General features: G+C 49.9%; 1 protein-coding gene across 5 annotated transcripts in view; it reads right to left on the reverse strand.

Moving 5' to 3' along the window:
* The window catches only part of RFX2 (regulatory factor X2), an 88,829-nt gene that overhangs the window by 28,377 nt on the left and 38,935 nt on the right, over nucleotides 1-21,517 (reverse strand). For 2 of the 5 annotated variants that reach the window (XM_032307689.1, XM_032307688.1), the window contains exons 1-4: nucleotides 9,056-9,191; nucleotides 7,420-7,509; nucleotides 5,366-5,445; nucleotides 4,413-4,674 (exon numbers count right to left, since the gene is read on the reverse strand). In XM_032307689.1, the coding sequence (XP_032163580.1) occupies nucleotides 4,413-4,674; nucleotides 5,366-5,445; nucleotides 7,420-7,509; nucleotides 9,056-9,160 (537 nt within the window). In that variant the 5' untranslated portion in view covers nucleotides 9,161-9,191. Of the gene's footprint in view, nucleotides 1-4,412; nucleotides 4,675-5,365; nucleotides 5,446-7,144; nucleotides 7,247-7,419; nucleotides 7,510-9,055; nucleotides 9,192-21,517 lie in introns of those variants that run through there. The other 3 variants (XM_032307678.1, XM_032307685.1, XM_032307690.1) reach the window with 3 other exon arrangements.

Below are 21,517 nucleotides of genomic sequence, written 5' to 3' on the forward strand. Positions count from 1 at the left end.
TCAAATGGCGTGCGTTTGCTTGCAAAGTTTTTGCTCTAACAGTTGGACAAAAGCTCTGATGGGCAGAGAATGAGGAAGCTTCTAGCAAATGCCTGGTACATGGGTGATATTCGCGTCTTCACTGGAAATGCAGGCTGCAGAGAAGACACAGTTTGGCGACTGATAATCCACCGTGAACTCTGAGCGGTGTGGTGGCACGCCTGCCCGCGGGCCGCATGGAGGAGTGGCCGTGAGATTGGAGAGGCACGTGTGGGCAGCCAGGCCGCACCCAGGGAGCCGCGATGGTCCCTTCACAGTCTCCCCAGCCTGGACTCCATGCTGGTGAGCTGGAGAGAGATTACGAGATTTGACTTTTCTGAACCCACGTGCGGGTGGTCAGGGGCGAGATGCTCCTTGCGTGTTGGAAAGGAGGAGCTGAGTTTCTGATGATGCCAGGAAAGAAATTCCTGTGATTTCAAGTGGCGCATCTCTGGGCTGGATGTCGTAGAACTCGAATCTGTCAGTTCAGGGTCCTAAACAGTGTTTCTTTTAATATCGGGAACCAGATCTCAGGATTTTTGAAGACTCCAAGTGTCCTGGGGGGGGCCGGGCTGCTGACACCCCGGCTTCTCAGAGTCAGCACGTGCGGGTTGCCCTTCATCTGGGGGAGGAAGAAATTGATGGTGTGGTCCTGGGCACATCTGAAAGTCACCTCAGGTGCCACGAAGCGGACGCAAGCTCTTTAGGTAGCAGAACGCAGACTGAGAAAGCTCAGGACCCGCCCGCCGCTGTTCTCCGAGGTGACCTCACTCTTTACCCTTCTGGCTTCGGCACCGCATGTGCTGATGGACCTGGTGTGTGGCAATCCCGAGCGGAGTCGCCAGGATGAACAGCATCCTGATCTCTATGTGATCTGAATACGTAGGGCCACCGCTACTGGTGACCTAGGACTCCGATTTCCTGGAAATGAAGAGTTTACAAAGACGCCACTCAGATGGGGAACGTGACCTGGGTCAGCATATCCTTTTATTGTAAGAATTGGTTAGAATGTTGTCTTCATCGGTCCGTGCTGTGTGGCCCATGGGGGCCCCGTGTTTGCATGGCCTGGCCTCCTGCAGCCCAGGATGGCAGGGTCTCTACCTCGTGCAGCCCGAGAGCCTCCAGCGTCCCCTCGACACAACCCAAAAGGCAACTCCTGGGCAGAAACAGCGAGAGCAAGCCTCTGGGTTTAGACCCAGGCTCCGTGTGGTTCATCTAAGTGCCACAGCAGACGGTTTTATCCAGCAGTCTTCGTATGGGCCGTTCAGTTTTAAGATTTATGTAACACTGATGAAATAAAGACTCAAGAAAATCTGCACCCCCCAGAGTCTGCGATCTCTCATTGAGGCTAGACGGGCGATTCCCTCTGGTATTCCCGCTGTTTCCAGAAATGATTTAAGGTCCCAAACTCTTGATGGATAAAGCTGGCAGGCCTCAAGTGTGGGATGCCAAGGAGACGTATTGCAATTCTGTTGCAATCTCAAGGCTGTTCTTGTTCTCAGCTCCTGGAAAGCCCCTCAGATCTCTGCAGCACTCGTGTGAGATGTTCCCATGCCGAAGCAAGTCAAGAGAGCACAGCGTGGGCAGGGTCAGGAATCGGACTGCCTTCTAAGATGATCGCTCCCGGGGCTCGCATGGAGAGGGGTGTCAAACACAGTCCATTCACGGATTCCCGAAGGATTTAAAAACATGGATCTTCTGAAGCAACTCAGATGAGAAACCATGGTAGCTGGGTTGCACGGGCTCTGGGCTGCACACTTCTTTGCAACAGGACAGTGTGGACCATGGAGCGTGCTGTAGCTTCTCAGGACATCTGTGACCCGTGATCTTAGGATATTCTGGTATTACGCACTGATTTGACTCATTGACATTGAACCTCTTGTGTCCGTGATAGTTAACGTGGTCTGTGAGGAATGCTTTCTCATACCAGCTCGAAACTCATGTCTATTCAGCCAGTCCTCCAAGGGAGGCCATGTGTGGTTGCCTGTGGCTGCCAAGGCCCTGGTGGGCTACAGGGACTGAGTGAGGCACGGGGCAAGCTGGTGTACCAGGGCCCGCCCCCCACGTTAAGGCCTCTGGAGAGCAAGTGGCTTCTCTCCACCCTGCCCACAGAACCGGGTCCTGGGGAGCACTCTGGACATAGAGGACAGAGACACCGGGGTTGGAGGAGGGCTCTCTGATGTCAGGTGACCCCAAAGCACATGAGGACCAAAAGGACAGGGAGGCGACAGGAGCATCATCTTCTATTTCAGGAGATTGTTAGCCCGACTCCAAAAGATGAAGTTATCTTCTAAGTTGACAACCAATCAATGTAATCCATCACAGTAACAATGCACAGAAGATAAAACTCATGATCATATAAATGAAGAAAAAGCATTTGACAAAAATTAATATTCATTTATGATAAAGACTTGCAGAAAACGAGGGATAGAGGGGAATTTCCTCAACCTGAAAAGGGGCCTTCATGGAATCCTGAGCCAATGTCACACCTAGCGGAGAAAGACTGAAGACCTGCCCCTAAGACTGGGAACGAAGCACAGATGTCCACTCTTGCCACTCCTGTCCAGCACTATACTGAAAGTCCTGCTAGTGCAAAACGATGAGAAAGAGGAATGAGAGTCAACCTGATTGGAAAGGGAGAAACAAAATTGTTCCTATTTGCAGACAACAAAAAAGTCTTGTAGCTTTTACAAGTAAGTTCAGCAAGGCTGCAGGATGGAAGGCCAACAGCCAAAAATCAACAGCTAGAAATTAAGTTAAAAATCAACACCACATACGATAGCTCCAGAAACATAAAATATTAAGGCATAAATCTAACAGAATATGTACGCAATTTGCATGCAAAAAATTACAAAATGCTGATGATAGAAATCAAAGAAGATCCAAGTAAATGGAAAAAAAATATACTATGTTCATGGATGGGAAGACCCGACATGGGAAAGATGTAAGTTGTCCCCAAAGTGATCTACAGGTCTAATGCTGCTTAACCAAAATCTCACAATGAATTTTTTTGTAGATTTAGATAGGATGACCTAAAATTTCTGTAGAAAATTCCAAAATTATGTAAATAGCCAACACAACAGTGAAGTGAGAGGAAACACTTGACACAATTTTGGATGAAAGGACACTCTAAAGCACACAAAAACATATCTGCCAATCACTTATCTGATGGGGGACTTGTACCCAGGATACATAAAGAGCTCTCAAAACTCAAACAGTAAACAAACAAACAATCCAGTTAAAAACCAGGCAAATGACTTGAACCGAGAGGCCACCAAAGGGTATATAATGAAAGGCAAACAAGCAGGTGAAAGGTGCTTACCACAGTCAGCAATCAAGAAAATGCCGATCAACCCCAGTGAGACACCGCGCCGCACCCATCAGAACGTGGAAAGAGAATGGTTGACGACACCGAGTGCTGGTGATGATACATCGCTGGGCCGGGGGGACACGCAAAATGGTACAACCACTTGGGAAAACTGCTGGCGGTTTCCAGTAACTTACCGTGTGAACCAGCAATCCCACTTGTAGGTATTGATCCAAAAGCAAGGAAAACATATGTCCGTACCAACACCTGTACGTGAGCGCATAGCGAGGCTTTCTTCACAATCACCCCAACCTGGAAACTGCCCAAATGGCCCTTGAGTGGTGACTGGATGGACGAGCTGCGGGGCAACGGAACCCTACCCAGCGGCGAAGAAGTGAGCACTGATTCACGAGACGACGTGACGGAGTCTCTAAAGAGACCCAGTGAGAGAGGAAGCCTCTGAAGGTCACCGACTGTATGTTCTATGTATGCAACACTCCCGGAAAGACAGAGCAAGAGGGACAGACAGCGGATCAGCATCGCCAGGGGTATGGGTGCTGGGAACCAGGCTGTTGTGTCAAACCTCAGGGCTGCACGCCAAAATGGGTCACGTTTACTCGGCGTTAATTTTCTGAATAAGATAAAAGTAAGCATGGAAAACAGACTCTAAGAGCAGACAGACTTTTAAGGCAGGTCAGAAACTGCCTGGGGCAGGAGCGTGGCGGCAATGAGTGGGTGTGGTTCCCAAGGGGGACAGCCCTGAGCCTAGTCTGCTCCAGCGGTCACACGGATGGATGGGCCCTGGGCCTCCGGGAGAGTGACGCCAGCGATGGCGGTCCCGCCGGCACGGTGAGGCCGGGCTCAGACGCCATTTCCACAGTGCCCAGCATTGGGGGGGGTCTTTGGCCCGCTCTGATTGCCACAGAGTACCTGGTTCCCAGGGGTGGAGACTTGACTCGGATCACACGCCCTTCCAGGCGCCAGGGCTCTGGCTCCAGCACCCCGGGCTGCCTTCCACGCACCATCCCTGCCGCAGAGGGGGCCTACTCAGGGGCTACCCTGCTGCCCCCGCGAGCCTCGTACATACCGTAGCTGGCGATGACCGGGAGGTGTGGGCGAGGGAGTGTCTGGTGCTGTCCATCCCCCCGTGGATGAGATAAGCTCCCGCGCTGGAGACAATAGGGCTCCCCCCGACATCCATGGTGATGCCCACCATGCTGTGGGAGGGGACCGCTGGCGGGGAGGAGCCTGCCACGGTCACCTGGGCGCCGCCCGGGGCCTCGAAGTAAGAAGCTGCGCTGCTGGGAGCGTACATCTGAGGCTCGGGGTTGTAGGCATAGGCCGTCCGTCTGTCGGGGAGAGAGAAGGGTGTCCTCTGAGTCTCCACGGGGCTCTGGCAAGACTTCCCATCATAGCTGGAGCCCCTCGAGACCGAGCATGTGGGGTCAATTAGACATGAAATGTCAGGGCGGTGCAAACGAAGTTCAAAGTGATCATTTCTGGAAATATTAAGGATCATGGATGACTCATCGAAACTATTGCTGAAAAGTTCTAAGTGTGTAATGGGGTTGCAGGGGGAGCTCCTCCTCATGGAAAAATGTATCATTTTCTGCCCTAAGAACCCCATAGTTCGAGGGCAGAACTCTCTAGAAGTCCTTGACAAACAGAAAATCAAGTTTTATCAACACTGCAAAGAGCCAGAGGTGAACCCAGGCACGCGGGAGAAGGTGGAGACTGCAGTGGGGTCTGGACTGTGAACACGGCATCTTCGGGCTTAAACGGCTGGACTGGGGAGTATTTTGTTTTGTTCTGTGGAAAGCCTGCCTTTTCTGGAAGTGAGAACCAGAAAAGCCTGTGATTTCTGAAGTCTCCGCAGGGCTCTCCTGTCCTAGGACCGCTGTACCGGGTCCAACATCACCCAGAGGAGGTGGAGAAGTTCCCGCACACACAGGCCCGAATGGGAAGAGGTGGGGGGAGTCGTGAGGGAAAGTTCTGGATGTGGCCCACGCTTGTCCGCGAGGGGAGGGGAGACGCACGTACAAGGCTCCATTCGTGTAGACGGCGTCTCCGCCCTCCACGTACTGCACCTGCGGGGGGTACACGTGCTGCAGGGGCTGCACCTGGAACGACATTGGGGACCTGGCGTTATGCACGCGGGCTCCGGGGGGGCACGTCTGCCCTCGCCCGTTGTGAACACTGACTCCTACAGTTCCGATATCCTGCCTCAGCCGTCCCTTCGACTAAGACACTAGGAGAGCTGGTCCCCAAGAGGCCCCACGGGCGCGGAGCTGCTCCCGACCTATGGCTCTGCCGCATTCTCTGGTCACGGCGGCTCATTCCCAAGGGGAGCGAGGCAGGCAGCCCCCATTCTGTGGCGGGCCGGGGTGCGGGAGCCCAGTACTGCAGAGCGGAGCTGGGATGGTAGGTCCCTGCCACCCGCCAGCCGCTGGGCAGAGGGGCAGGTCCCGCTGGACGGAAGCCAGAGCTGTGGACAGAACCTGACATTGGTGGGGGGAGGGTCAGACACCCCTTATCCCTGGCAGGGCAGAGGGCTCGAGCTGGTCATACTGCACATGGTCTCTCTGATGTCCCCTTTGGGTGGTCCTGGCACCCCTCTCCTGAGGGGCGGGGGTCCTGGAACCACACTGGGGAGACCTTCAGTCTGAGCAGAATGCAGTGTGAGGCGGAGAGGAGCCCCAGGAAGCCCCCCGCCCCGTTCTGCTGCACCGCTGCCCTCACCTGTGGCCACATCAGTTCAGCATCTCGGCAGACAGGGTGCTGGCCGGGGGCGGGGGGGCGTGGGTTGGGGGGGATGCCTGAGCTCCGTGTGCAGAAACGTACACCCTCCCTACAGAGGGAACCTTAACGAATGCCCCATCCAACCTCCTTCTGGGGTGAGAGAACCAGGGGCCGGGGCTCACTGTGGCCTCGAAGTCCCTCTGTGGAGCGGCAGGCTGGGGCTGATCCCCCTCCCAGGACCAGCTGGCACGCTGCGGGAGGCACACCAGCCCCTGGGATAGGGAGCATCCCCGAGAAGTTTCCAGGGACTAATGTGCTGGGGCCAGGCTGTGCCTCGGGATGGGGGGAGACGCAGAATCACTCTGTAAGTCCAAGCTGCCCAGAGAGAAAGGCTAGGGCAGGCCCAGCCCCACAGGAAGCTTCTGGTATCACGACGCTGCTCGCGTCTCCCTCACAGAGCTGAGACAGAGCCGCTGGTTCCCTGTGGGCCTCCCGGAAGCCTCTGCTTCTGTCCCAGGACCCGAAACCTGCCCCAGCTGCCTTCAGACCAGTGCCTCTGAACACACCAGCGATCGAAGCCAGAGCCCCCTAGGGACAGGGGTGTGCTGTCTGGTCTCCGCGGTCACCCAGCTAATGCGCCCGGTTCCCAGGGCCCGCATGATCGGGATTCAGCACATCACCGAGCTCAAGCCGGTGACCTCCAGCCCTTGGCGGAGTCCGGCCTGCCTCTCCTTGTGCATGAAGTTGCCCCCACAGCCGTGCCCCCGTGCTTTGGTCCACAGCCGCTCTAGCGGACAGAGGCCGTGCTCGGCAGGGTGGCGGGTGGCCAGCCCGCTAAGCCGCAGCACGTGCTATTTGGCCTTTTCCAGAAAAGGAAAAGCCGCTGCTTTTCCTGAGCTGCTGCTCTGGGCAGCTTTGTAGCTGGGGGCCCAGGGCCTGCAGCTCTGTTCCCGGGCCCCTGGGTTTCACCAGAAGCACATCCTGGGTCTCGGCACTGGTCTGAGGGCACCGCGCTTCCTTCCCCAGCAAGTTCCATGTTCCTTCAGTCCCGAAACGTGGCTTCTCTGTCTGCGTGTCTACCTCGGTACCCCAGTGCTCTATCGAGGTGCTGGCTTGGACCCCGAATGCTGGAGCTCTGAACGGATGAAAGACCGTCAGCTTTCTTGGCCTGTGGCGAACTATCTGCAGTAAAAGATTTTTTTTTTTTTTAAACACAGCTTCTGAAAGAACTTTCTGGCAAAGCACTGAAGATATCAAAGACAAAAGGGCAGCAACAACAGGAAAGGATGCCTCGTTCAGAGAGGGCTCCAGATCGCTAAGGGCTAACGTGTCCCGTGCCCCTGTGCCGTGGTTACCTGCTGCGGCACCTGCTGGACCCTGGGGAGGGAGATTGGCTGCATCTGGGCCCCTTTGGGAGCCGAGCCCGCTGCCTGGACCAACACCCTCTAAAAGGGAAGGAGAGAAGGACATTTAGACTCTGACTCAAAGTTTGGTCCTTATCGCAAACACAGATGACAGCCGGAGCACCGCCACCTTCCAGGAACACAAGCAGGCGTGACAGGAGGACAGGATGGTATGTGTGTGCACGCGCACGCGCACGTGCACACGCGCGCACACACACACACACACACACACACACACACACACACACACACTCGTTCACATGCACGAGCACGCGCACCTCCACCTGCCCCCAGCAGCCCTCCCTCCCTGGGGTCTGTCTGTTCTGCAAGGTGACCTGGGCTGTTGCCGGCACCAAGCTGAGAGGTCCGGTGATAAGGACCCCACCCCAGACGGCTGTCCACATCGCCTTCCCCAGCCCTGGCCCCAGGCTGGGGCTGGTGACCGAGGGTGGCTGCCGTAGTGGGACACGGGGCGGGCCAGCGCAGGGCTGGGACGTGAAGCGGGCAGGGCGCACCTGGGGAGGCGAGGCAGCAGGAATTCCTCTCTCTGGCAAGGACAGAGGCTCCTACTGCTGAGGGAAGGCAGGGCGCCCGTGAGCATGAGTGCTTGGAGCTTTCCAGAAAGGGAGTGCCCCAAGTGGGCAGCAGGAAGTCTCGCAGGGGGAGGGGAGGCCGTGCCTGGGGGGCGGGGAAGGGGATGGGCATGTGGGCCGCTGTGGAGACTGGAAGCATCTCTAGCGGGGCCAGAAGGCCTGGAACTGGGGAGGGGACGCCATGTGGGCCGCTGGCACCAGCCAGCGAGGTCCCGGCCCGCAGGAGTCTGAGACCTGCCGAGGCAGCCAGGGGTGGAGGGCTGATGGGTCAGGTTCAAGTGGGCAGGGAAAGATCACAGCCCCTTGGCACCCTGGGCTTGCGAGGCCCACGGGGCGGGGCGGGGGGGGCTGCTTTATTGCAAGAAATAAAAGCTAAACGAGTCTGATTAGCTATTCTAAAATGAAGAACCACTTGGAGTTAGGAACGATGGGGCTTTTCTGGCTTCATCAAGTGTCATGCTTCTAACTTCTGGAATCGTGCTCGTGAGGGGTCACATGGCCCCAGTGGACCTCTGCACACGTCTCCAAGCTTCCAGTCTGTTCCACTGCCTTCGGCTTTGTGTGGTCTTATGTCAGCTCTGTGTTTGGGCCTGTGGTCTATTTCCACCCACGGCAGAAGCCTGGAAGTCAGAAGCCTTCACGCGGCAGGTCTCTCCTTGCAAATTTTCAAGCCCGTATCCATTCGAATGCTAGAACTCTAACCAATCTGTAGCCTTATCCACAAAGTCTTCCTGGGTAAAAGGGACATTTCCCAGGTACGAGAGAAATTCCATTCAAGGGTAAGAACAGACTAAGTTGGTTTCTCTTCATGTTTATATCCTTGAGTCCTTGGTGGGACCTTTTCAACAAATAGCTACGGACATGCTAATTTGGGAAAATATTGATTTTCAGATCGGGTGCTTTTCAGAACCTAAGAGGATGAGATCCCCCTCCCCGGCCACACTGGTTTCCCCAGAACAGCCCGAGCCCCAGGCAGCAGGCGGCTGCTCTGTTACCTGCGGGGAGGCTGGTACCGGCTGGGCCACGGGGGCCTGTGCTGCCGCCGACGGACACAGGGTCACAGAAGCCGGCGAATCGGATCCACCCTCCGCATTCTGCATGCTCAGTTCTAAAGAAAGGCGGAGAGAGACTGAGTGGAGAGGGGTTGCCATCACGAAGCCCTAAGTGGCGCTGGATGGTTCCTACGCCCTTGACCGCTGCTCCTTAGATGCCCAGAGAGCTGCGCTCCCCACCTGCCGCACCCCAGAGATAGCCCCAGCTATCTCCAGACATTATTCAAGGGGGGAAAAAGGCGATAGACAGTGGGAATAAAGAAGCATTTTATCGGGGCGCCCCGGTGGCTCAGATGGGTAAGCGTCTGCCTTCGGCTCAGGTCATGATCTCGGGGTCCTGGGACGGAGCCCCGCATCCGGCTCCCAGCTCAGTGGAGGGTCTGCTTCTCCCTCTCTTTCCTTCTGTCCCTCTCCCCTGCTCACGCTCTGTCTTAAATGAATTTAAAAAAAAAAGAAGAAGAAGAAGCACTTTATCTTGCGCTGGAGAGAAGTCCTGCCTTCTGTTCCTAGAGATCCTCGCCCGCGAGAAAGCATAAAAGGGTATTTCTTTGCAGCCAGATGCATATGTCTTTCAGAAAGGTAGTTTAAAAATTCTATACAAAAAGACTCATTTCATTTTTAAAAAAGATTTTATTTATTTATCTGAGAGACAGAGACTAGGAGAGCACAAGCAGGGGAGCAGCATTGGGAGAGCGAGAAGCAGGCTCCCCCGCTGAGCAGGGAGCCTGACTCGGGGCTCGATCCCAGGACCCTGGGACCATGACCTGAGCCGAAGGCAGAGGCTTCACCCACTGAGCCACCCAGGCTCCCCGAAAGACTCATTTCATACCAAGATAACGTGGCAGGGGATACAAAACAATCAGTCTATGAAAATGCTCACAGGCAAACGGTCTTGGCTTTTTAAGAACCAGCTGCCCTTGAGAAGCTGTTAAATATGCGAACTGTGGAGAGGGCGTGGCTTTGTGGGCAGGTGCAGCCCGTCCCGCGCCCCCCCCCGTTATCAAGTGGAGTCTCCCCACTTCTGCCTCGTGGGGAGGCCTGAGAGCAGCACACGGCGCACACCGCGGGCCCAGGACGGACGCCAGAAATTCACATAAGCTTTCCCAGCCCGCAAGAACTCCCACCTCTCCTGATGACAGAAGCAAGCAGAGAGCCGGGTGCAGGTGTTTAATCTCTGAGTGTTGGTTTAACCCCATCTTCCCGATGAGGAAGATTCTAGGACTCTGCCCATTCCCCCCCACCAAAGCCTTTGGTACCACAAGAGCCACTGGATGGATCCGTGGAGGTGTGGCCTGTGCCTGTGGCGGGTTGCCGGTTCCCTGACTCCGTCCTGACCACTAGATGTCCCCAGAGCCACGCGGTGACCCGCCTCCCTGCTTTCTTCTCTTCCAGGGAGGGGAGAGATGGAGAATTTCCAATGTGCATTTTCTGGGTCTCCCACTCTCCGCGCCTTCCCGACAGAACTGACCTTTGGAATCATTCTGTAGGAAGCTGCTCAGTCAAGGTCTTATTTACAGACCTCCCCAACGTCGGAACCAGTCACCTGCCCCCGCCCCCCACATCACTTTGGCGGCAGTGGGAGGAAATTGCTGGACTTGGGCTCTCTGTGGAGAGAATGCACTGGTGACGGAGGGAGAAAGCTGACTCAGAGGCCAGGGGCTTGTTTGCAGGCAGAAATCACTGTGCTTCAAAGTCTCAGTCTTGTTAAAATCAGGGGAGCCCGGGAGAGCATGAGGCTTGAGAGCGAGCCCATGCTCGGCTCACTGGGGCCAGAATGCACCTTCCAGAATAGAAGTTATTCAAGATCATGCCAGGTTTTCACATGAGTGTACTTCCTAGTTTAACATGCTGTTTGCCCCATGCTGTCTGTCACCTGTTTAGTGTACGGTGTTCAGGCCAAGGGTCGCCAAAGCTTTTCTGCCAAGGTCCAAAGACTTTAGGCACATCTGTCCTGTTACAACTACTAGACTTTGCTGTCCTGGCACAAGAATGATCCCTGCTCTCTCTCTCTCTCTCTCTCTCACACACACACACACACACACACACACACAGATCCTGGTTGTGTTCTAGTAAGACTTCATTTAGAGAAAAAGGGCGACAGGCCAGGTTTGGACAACAGACCATGGCTGCTGGTCCTCGGTTCGTGTAATTTGGGTTTGGTGAGGCAATGTGGGTTTGGAGCATGGGTAGAAAAATGGCACGGTCTCGATTCAAAACCTTGGGGTCCACCGCCCCGGGGCCCAGGGCGGAGTCCCTGCGGCCCCATCTCCCCAACATGCCAGAATTGGAGGGGCCACAAGAGACGACCCGCATTGTTAGGAGGATGAAGCTGCTGGCCCGTAAAGACAAATGCATTAGCGTCTGGTGGGAAATGACAGCAGAGCGCTCGAAGCCTATAAAGTCACGAAGAAAATCCCCAAATCCTGGAAACTCAGGAGCCAGGTTACAGCCCTTGGAACTGAAGACAGGAGTTTGGGCACAAGGGACAAGTCACTCTGGCGAGTTGCAGTGGGTTGAACAGTGACGCCCGAAACTCAGGGCCGCTCCTAGTCCCTGAATGTGAGCTCATCTGGAGAGAGCGTCTTTGCAGATATAATCAAGGTAAGGATCAAGAGGAGCTCATACGGAGTAGGGCGCGCCTGAAATCCAAGGACGGTGTTCTTTTTTTTTTTTTTAAAGATTTTGATTTATTTATTTGACAGACAGAGACTACAAGTAGGCAGAGAGGCAGGAGGAAGCAGGCTCTCTGAGGAGAAGAGAGCCTGATACGGGGCTCCATCCCAGGACCCTGAGATCATGACCTGAGCCGAAAGCAGAGGCTTAACCCACTGAGCCACTCAGGCGCCCCCAAGGACGGTGTTCTTGTGACAGACAGACTAGGACACGTGGGGAAGGAGGCCACGTGACAGCGGAGGCGGAGAGGGCGGGACGCAGCAACAGGACCGGGAAGCCAAGGATGGCTCGGGCCACCATAAACCAGAGAAGGCAGGGAGGCTCCTTCCCTAGAGAGAACACCGCTCGCCAACACCTTCGGGTCTCCAGAACTGTGAAGGGTCAAGCCCCCCAGGCTGGGGTACTTTGAACAACAGCCCCGGGAACCTCAGGCAGGGACCTATATTATGAGGAGCACAGCTGGGACAAAAGCATCCCGTGCAATGGCTTCTGGGTAGTGCTTCAGGGCCGTGCATGACCCGGGCAGTCAGTAAATATTTACCAGATGAATCAATCCCTCCGTGTCTCCTTAGTAGCACAGCCCATACCGCAGTATACTGAATGGTACACGGTGTTGCAGGTAGAGTCTATGTAAAGTGTCACTTACAGGGGCGCCTGGGTGGCTCAGTGGGTTAAGCCTCTGCCTTTGGCTCAGGTCATGGTTTCAGGGTCCTGGGATCGAGCCCCGCATCAGGCTCTCTGCTCAGTGGGGAGTCTGCTTCCCCCTCTTTCTCTGCCTGCCTCTCTGCCTACTTGTGTTCTCTCTCTCTCTCTGTCAAATAAATAAATAAAATCTAAAAAAAAAAAAAAAGAAATATAAAACCAGATGTAAAAAAAAAAAAAAAGGTGTCATTTGCAACCTACCTGGTTATTTTAAGGCTGTGTAGGACTCTCCTGGGAAATGTAATGACCTTTTGAGACTGACTGTTCTACTCCCCCTGAACACATCCCTTAATGTTAGCATCAGACAGACAGACTGACAGATGCCATGTGGGCCAGCCTGGCTGCTTCCGTATGTTGAGGGCATGAAATCCTTCCCTACCCATCTAAGATAACCAAGGTCATACATTGCCTATAAGCTGATCCAGTTTCCCGAGTTGTATTTCTCTGAATTGTTTTTTTATTTGGGTCCATTAATCAAGGGCCCTTAACACATCAAAGTTAAGGTGGTTTTTTTTTTAATTGCTTATTAAGAGGCATCCAACAGCACTGGCTTTCAGTAACCGTAGAGCATTGGTGGGACTAACTCTCCTGTAGATAATAGTTAAAAAATCTGAACAAGGGTGCCTGGGTGGCTCAGTGGGTTAAAGCCTCTGCCTTTGGTTCAGGTCACGATCCCAGGGTCCTGGGATCAAGCCCCACATCGGGCTCTCTGTTCAGCAGGGAGCCTGCTTCCTCCTCTCTCTCTGCCTGCCTCTCTGTCTACTTGTGATCTCACTCTGTCAAATAAAGAAATAAAAATCTTTTAAAAAAATCTGAACAAAATATTAAAACACACAACACAGACACAGACACACACACACACCCACACATACACACACACAATTTAAAGACACAGTGGGGCAAGGGTGGCCGAGATAGGCAGAGCCTGCCAGGGAGTCCACCCTTGAAAGAACTCTGCCACAGTCAGACCAGTGATTCTGAATTTTTGCCAGAGGCACGCCCCAGTCCATGAATGTTTCAGTGCAGAAAGCAACAGCCTGGTTGTCTTGAGTGTGAGAGGAGAGAGTTCAGAATATTAAGAGGAAATCCTGAAAGAGAGAGAGCCATAGAGGGGGCATGCCCCCAGATCTGCCTAGAGTCCATCCAAATCTTAGGCTAACTTACTAAACCACAATTGTGTGGGGAAGACACCAGGAGTTTGGGGGGAAACCCAGCAGCTCAAAGATGAACAAACTAAGAGGAGATTTCAGCTGCTGCTGAAAAAGATATTTGCACGAGGGACAGGGTTTGAGTCCAGCCAAGATAAACACTAGCAGAGGGAGCACAGCAGAATCCAGAAATTCCACAACATAGCATTCATGATATCCAGGGTCTGATACAGACCACAGATGATGAGAAGAAACAGCTATGACCCATACCCAAGAAAAAGAAAGGAGGAGTGAATTATAACCAGACCAAGACAATTCAGGTGGTACAGGTAAAGCAGCTACTAAAAATATGTCCAAGAACTTAAAGGAAGTTATATGTACAATATAGGAACATACAGGAATGTCAGTGGAAGACGAACTGTTAAAAAAAAAAAAAAGAAGTAGAAATTCTGGAGCTGAAAAGTACAATAACTCAAAGGGAAATTTATTGATACACGTAACAGCTGATTAGAGATGGCAGAAGGAAGAGTTAGTGAACTTGAAGAGAAATCAATGGAACGCAAACTGAAGAACTGAAAGGAGGAAAAAATTGAGGAAAATGAACAGAACATGCAATCTAACATATATGAAACTGAAGTCCCAGAAGAAAAGGAGAATGGAGAGGAAAAAGATATATTTGAAGAATGGCCAAACATCTCTTAAATTTGGCAAAAGATATCAACCCAAAAATGATAAATACAAAGAAAACCAAATTAGCTGTATCATGGTTAAACCACTAAAATTTTTTTTTTAAGATTTTATTTATTTATTTGAGAGAGAGAGACAGTGAGAGTGAGCATGAGCGAGGAGAAGGTCAGAGGGAGAAGCAGACTCCCCATGGAGCTGGGAGCCCGATGCGGGACTCGATCCTGGGACTCCGGGATCATGACCTGAGCCGAAGGCAGTCGTCCAACCAACTGAGCCACCCAGGCGTCCCTAAACCGCTAAAATAAAATAAAAAAAAAAAGAAGAAGAAGAAAGAAAAAGAAAATTCTGAAAGCAGCCAGAGAAAAACTACATCTTTTATGAAAAAGAATAATAGTATGGATGGTAACCAACTTCCCATCAGTGACAACAGTGACCAGAAGACAATGGGATGACATATTTAAAGTGGTGGGGGAAAGCTGTCAACCTAAAATTCTATACCCAGCAAAACTACTCTTAAAAGAAAGGTGGGTTAAAGACATTTTATGATAAACAAAACCTAAGAAATTCTGTTGCGTACACTATGAGAAACTCAAAAGCAAGTCCTTTAGGGTGGAGGGAAATAACACCAAATGGTAAACTTGTCTTTTCAAGAAGGAATAAAGATCACCTGAAATTATAACTATCTGGGTAATTACAAAGGAGTGTATTTTTTTCCTTTTCTTCTCTTAATTTCTTTAAAATACATCTATTTAACAAAAAATTATAACACTCTATTGTGTGTTTTTGTAACATATGCAGCAGTGAACTATACAACAATAATAGCACAGGACTGAGGAGGGGTAAATAGGATTAGACATGCAAGGTTCTTGCATTTTATATGTAGTAGTCTTATTTGTGATAAATTAAAGATACTTTAAGATGTATCTTTACATTATACATTGTATACATTAAGATTACCTTAGATCCCTACGGTAATCTCTAACAAAAAAAACACCCCAAAACATGTAGCTTAAAAAATAATGAAGAAGCAAATGAAACATTAAATATATCTGTCCTCAGAAAAAGGCAGCTAATGAAGAACATAGGAAAAAAAAAAGATGAAGCAAATAGCAAAATGGCTTTCCTAAATTCAGATACATTAATAATTACACTAAGTATAAATAGATTAAAATTTGAATGAAAAGACAGAAATGGTCAGCCTCAGCTTTTAAAAAAAAGGTCCCCTGATATGCTGCCTTTTTAAAAGAAAACTTCTTTAATTTTTAAAAGATTTTATTTATTAATTTATTTGAAAGAGAGAGGGAGCATATGCAAATGGGGGGTGAGGAAAAAGGGCAGAGGGAGGGAAAGGTAGAACCCCAAGCAGACTCCACACTGAGCATAGAGCCCCGTATGGGGCTCAATCCCATGACCCTGAAATCATGATCTGAGGTGAAACCAAGAGTTGGATGCTCAACCAAGTGAGCCACCAAGGCCCCCTGAAATACTTACTAAATACAAAGGCCCACATGGGTGGAAAGTAATAGAATGGAAAAAGATAGAGCATGCAAACTCTAATTAAGTTGGAGTGGCTATAATACTGAGACAAAATTCCTTCAAGACAAGGAATATTACAAGAGATAATGAGGGAGGGACATTTCATCCTCATAAACTGATAATGACATAATCATTATATTAGTGTAAGCACCTAGTACTGTAGCTTCAAAATACACAAAGAAAAAATTAACAGAACTAAAGGAAAAAATAAAGAGTCACAGTTGGAGATTTTACACACTCTTCTCTCAGTAATCTTGACAGAAAATAAACAAAAACAGCAATAATGGTTTATCTGGGTGACACCATCAGCCGCAGAGATCTAACGTTTATAGTGCACAACCAACCAAACCTGCACGTTCTTTTCAAATGTTACAAGGAATATATACTAAGATAGGTCATATTCTGGGCCACAAAACAAGTCTCAATATGTTTCAAAAGATTGAATTATACAATAAGACAAAAAAAATTAGAGGTCAGTAAGATGTCTAGAAAAATGCTAAATATTTAGAAAATTTAAAAAACACCTCTAAAATAACCCATAGGCAAAGAATAAAGTATAAAGGAAATTAGAAGATACTTTGAACTGATTAATAATGAAAACACCCTATATCAAAATTTAGGGATGTAGCTAAGAAGTTCCTAGAAGGAAATGTTTAGTTTTATAAACAAATTAGAAAAAATGGCTTAAAAATCAATCATTTAAGTTTTCAGCCTTAGGAAGCAACAAAAAGACAAGCAAACTGAACTGAAGCAGAAAAAGGAAATAATAAAGAAAAAAAATGAAATAAAACTCCACAAACCATGTAGAAAATGACAGAACCAAAATTTTCCCCAAACTGAAATTTCTTTGAAAAAGAAATAAAAGCCATGTAAAGACGGAGGAAACATAAATTCATACTATTAAGTAAAAGTAAGTCCATGTGTGTTGTATGATTCCAACTATATGACGTTCTGGAAAAGGACAAACTATGGAGAGGGTAAAAAGATCAGTGGTTGCCAGAGGTTTAAGGGGAAGAAAGGATGAATCAGTGGAGCAGAGGATTTTTAGGGCAGAGAAACTACTCGGTGTGATACTATAATGGTGGATACATGTCATCATACATCCACCAAACCCACAGAATGTACAACGTCAGGCATGAACCCTGATGTCCCTTATGGACTTTGGGTGATGACAACATGTCATGTCAGTGCAAGTCTTGTCTACAAATGCACCACTCTGGTGAGGGTATGTTGATAAAGGGGGAGGTTAGGCATATGTAAGGGCAGAGAGTACACGGAAAAAAATCTCTGCACCTTCCTTTTAACTTTGCTGTGAACCTAAAACTGCTCTAAAAAAAGTCTAAAAAAAAAAAGATGGACAACTCTCTATAAAAGATTGATAAGAAAGAGAAAAGAAAAAAACCCCAAATTGCCAACATGAAAAATGAAATGAGATACACTGTTACAAATCTTAGAGAATCCAAAATCATAAGGAACACTTATGAACAGCTTTAGCCAATAAATTCACCAGCTTTGATCAAATAAACATTTTTGGGGGAAAAACACAACATACCAAAACTGACACAAGATGAAACAGAAAATGTGAAGGTCATATCTAGCAAACAGACTGAATATGTTATTGAAAGCCTTACAAAGAAAACTTCAGGCACCGAGCCTTTCGCTGCTACATGCTATAAAACACTGAAAAAGGAGTTAGTGCACAAATTCCATCAGAAAATAGAGAAAGGAATACTTCACTCACTTTCGGAGGTCATCAAAAGCCTGGTGCCAAAAACTTGATAAAGATATTACAAGAGAAGTATTTAGACCAATGTCGCTCCTGAACACCTATGCAAAAATGACACGAAATATTAATAAACCAAAGACGGCAATATAAAAATAATAACCCATACTTACATTTCCAACTGCTTCTTTTTCCTTAACGAAGCCCCAACTCCTTCCCTCCTCAAATGATTTTTGACAAAGGTGTCAAGGCAATTCAACAGAGAGAGAAAGGTTGTTTAAACAAATCCATATGGGAAGAAGAAAACAAATGAATTTCAATTCCTATCCTGTCCCACACACAAAAATGATTTTAAATTAGATCCTAGACTTACGCTTGAAAGCTAAAACTGTAAAACGTCTAAGAGAAAACACAGAGGCGTAGGCAAATTTTCTTAGACAGAATTCAGAAAGTAGTAAGTATGACCAAAGAACTTGATAAATTAGATTTGTGAAAACTGAAAAATTCGTCCATTAAAAGACTTCAAGAACACAGATCAGGGGCACCTGGCTGACTCAGTTGGAATAGCACGCAACTCTTGATCTCAGGGTCATTACTTTGAGCCCCATGTCAGGTACAGAGATTACTTTAAAAATAAATAAATGAACTTTAAAAGAAAAGATTTTATTTATTTGAGAGAGGGAGCAGAGTGATGAAGAGGGCAAGAGCAGGGGGAGGAGCAGAGGGAGAGGGAGAAGCAGACTCCCTGCTGAGTAGGGAGTCAGACTCCGGGCTCCATCCCAGGACTCTGGGGTCACAACCTGAGCCAAAAGTAGACACTTAACCGACCAAGCCATCCAGGTGCCCTAAATAAATAAACTTCTTAAAACACACACACACAAATCATTTAAGCCACAGTCTGGGCTTTACAAAAAATATCTGCAAAACATGTATCTAACAGAAGGTTTTATCCACAATATGTAAAAAGCTCCTACAGTTTAATAATAAGAAGACAACCTAGTGGGCAGAAGACTCTAACAGGCTCTTCACAAAGATCTCCAGATGCCCAACAAGTATGGGCGCCTGGGTGGCTCAGTGGGTTAAAGCCTCTGCCTTCGGCTCCGGTCATGATCCCAGGGTCCTGGGATTGAGCCCTGCGTGGGGCTCTCTGCTCGGTGGGGAGCCTGCTAACTCCTCTCTCTCTCTCTGCCTGCCCCTCTGCCTATTTGTGATCTCTTTCTGTAAAATAAATAAATAAAATCTTAAAAAAAAAATGGTGCTCAACAGTGTTAGTCACTAAGGAAATGCATATTAAAGCCACAATGAGATACCAGTAAACCATTGCCAGAATGGCTAAAATAAGTCTCACAATAACCAATGTTGTGGGCACCGGGAGAAATATCTCTCACACACTTGTAGGAATGTAAAATGATAGAATCGGATCAGAAAAGAAAAATGTTTGACAGTTTTCTGGAAAGTTAAGCTCACCCGTTAGCCCAGAATTCCTTTCCGAGGTGTTCATCCAGGAAATATGGAAACACGTCTACAAAAAGTCCTGTACGCACAGATTTACAGCAATTTTATTCACAACAGCCAAAACAGCGCAATAGCTCTCATGCCCGTGGTCAGCAGAGGAGATGAGAGACTGCAGGTTGTGTGAAGTACAAGATGGAGATTGTAATCACTAAAGCAACCATTTAAAAAAGATACAAGAGATGTGGCGAGAAAGCCGGTAGAGTACTCCTCCTGGGTCATCTGTGAATAATACAAACAGACGGACGCGGGCATACACAACACCCGGGTCAGTCTCCAAGTCATTACGCTGAGTCCAAAAAACTGTATCCAAAGGAGTACATGATGTGGAACAGACAAAATGAACCGAAGGTTTAAAAGAAAAATCAGGGGTGCCTGGTGGTTCAGTCATTAAGCGTCTGCCTTCGGCTCGGGTCACGATCCCAGGGTCCTGGGATCGAGCCCCACATCAGGCTCCTACTCAGCGGGAAGCCCGCTTCTCCCTCTCCCACTCCCCCTGCTTGTGTTCTTTCTCTCGCTGTCTCTCTGTCAAATAAATAAATAAAATCTTTAATAAAAAAAAAAAAAAGAAAGAAAAGAGGGGCGCCTGGGTGGCTCAGTGGGTTGGGCGTCTGCCTTCGGCTGGGGTCATGGTCCCGGGGTCCTGGGATTGGGCCCCGCATCGGGCTCTCTGCTTGGTGGGGAGCTTGCTTCCCCCTCTCTCTCTGCCTGTCTCCCTGCTTGTGCTCTGTCTCTCTCTCAAATGAATAGATAAAATCTTTAAAATAAAATAAATTAAAAAAGAAAAGAAAAGAAAAATCAGATCGGCGTAGAGGGAGCAGGAGCCGAGGGGGAAGGGACAGGCGGGGACTTTCCGGGGAGGTGGACAGACACGTTCTCCAGGAGAACAGGGTGTGCATTACGTGGAATGCCCGTTTGTCAATATCAGACAGCCAAGATTTGTGCATTTACGGTACGTAAATTTTAACCTGAAAGACAGCGTAAAACTATAATCACGGAGAGGAGGTTCGGGGGCGGAGGAGGCGTAGACGGCACGAGGCGGCGGAGTGACGGTAAGTGGCCGCTGGGAATCGCGGCACCGGCTTCATTACGCTCTGTGTTCATCTTGTAGATGTTTGAATTTTCCGTACCAGCAAGTTAAATAAAAAACCCACCTGGCAATCAGTCTTCAGCCGCAAAGGGTAAGCGCCAGCACATTTTGTCGAGGCCTCTCTCCGCAAGCTCTGGTTTGCTACGCTAGCGGTCCTTGGAGATGAGGGCCGTAGGTCAGGTGGTCCTTCTAGAAGGTGTGAGGCTGGATCTACCGACCTTTCCACCTGGCAGGACAGGGGACGCAGGGAAAGGGCTGGCCCCAAAATAACAGCACTGACCAGCCACATTCTGCAGCACATTTGGGAATCTCTAAATTCTGCTGGTCGGGCTCCTCAGTGACAGTAGTCACCTGAGGTCCCTAGACACACTCTTGCGGGTCCATGTGCGGGTCTGCACTTCTGCTCAGAACGTGAACTTGAACTTGCAACAGGAACTGGGTGGGAACCTTTGACGGTCTTCCCCGTCTGCTCAGTCAGCTTCATTTGTCCTCTCTCCTGTTCCTCTGCCCAAGGCCGGGCCCGAGCATTCTTTCCCTGACTCCCTCACCTGCTCTCCACTGGGTCCCAGGAGCCTCAGGATGGCCAATAAAAAGGTCTACAGAGGCCTCGAATACGAGCCATTGCCCAGCTTGGTGAGGTTGGCCCGAAGCTCCCCGTGGCTCAGAAACACCCCCAGCGTGTTGTTTGTAAGCCTAGCACGTTTCATTGGCCATCTGGTCCCCGATGAAGACACACTTGAGGAATGAAGTGGGCCAGTGTGGCCTCGCTGGATGGCGGAGAAAGCACAGCAGACCTGGGGACGCTGCGGGGGACACTCAGCAGGGGGAGCCTGTGTGAGGTTCCCCCGGTGTAAGTGAGGGGCGACAGGGACCGGGGATGGCGGGCTGCAGCCTGGGATTACGCCCCGATGAATGGATCTGCCCCTGGGCACAAAGGGAAGAGGTTTCTGTTTACAGGAAAATACTCCGGTTGCCTAGTAACCAGTAATGACAGGAAAGGAAACGCAGAAAAAGCTGAGGGCAGTTCTGGGCCCTGCTCCTGGCCGGCGCTGACTCACTGCGACCTGAAGCCATCTCATTTCTATTCCTGTTCCTCCATATGCCAAGTGGAGGGGTCACCTGCCTTACATAGGTCTCATGGTATTCCGAAAACAGCTTGTCATCTGCGGGTAAAGAGCAAAGAGCAAGCACCGGGTTTTGTTACCTTCCTTCCGATTGGCCCGTTAACGTCCGCTTTGGGGAGACACATGCCCTTCTCCTTTGCCTTTGGGGAGAGACACGGGGCCTCCTCAAAGCTACAGGTTCATGCTCTCCTGGGGCGTGGCGGCATCTGG

The sequence above is a fragment of the Mustela erminea genome, chromosome 1 (genome assembly GCF_009829155.1).
Source record: "Mustela erminea isolate mMusErm1 chromosome 1, mMusErm1.Pri, whole genome shotgun sequence".
Taxonomy (NCBI): domain Eukaryota; kingdom Metazoa; phylum Chordata; class Mammalia; order Carnivora; family Mustelidae; genus Mustela; species Mustela erminea.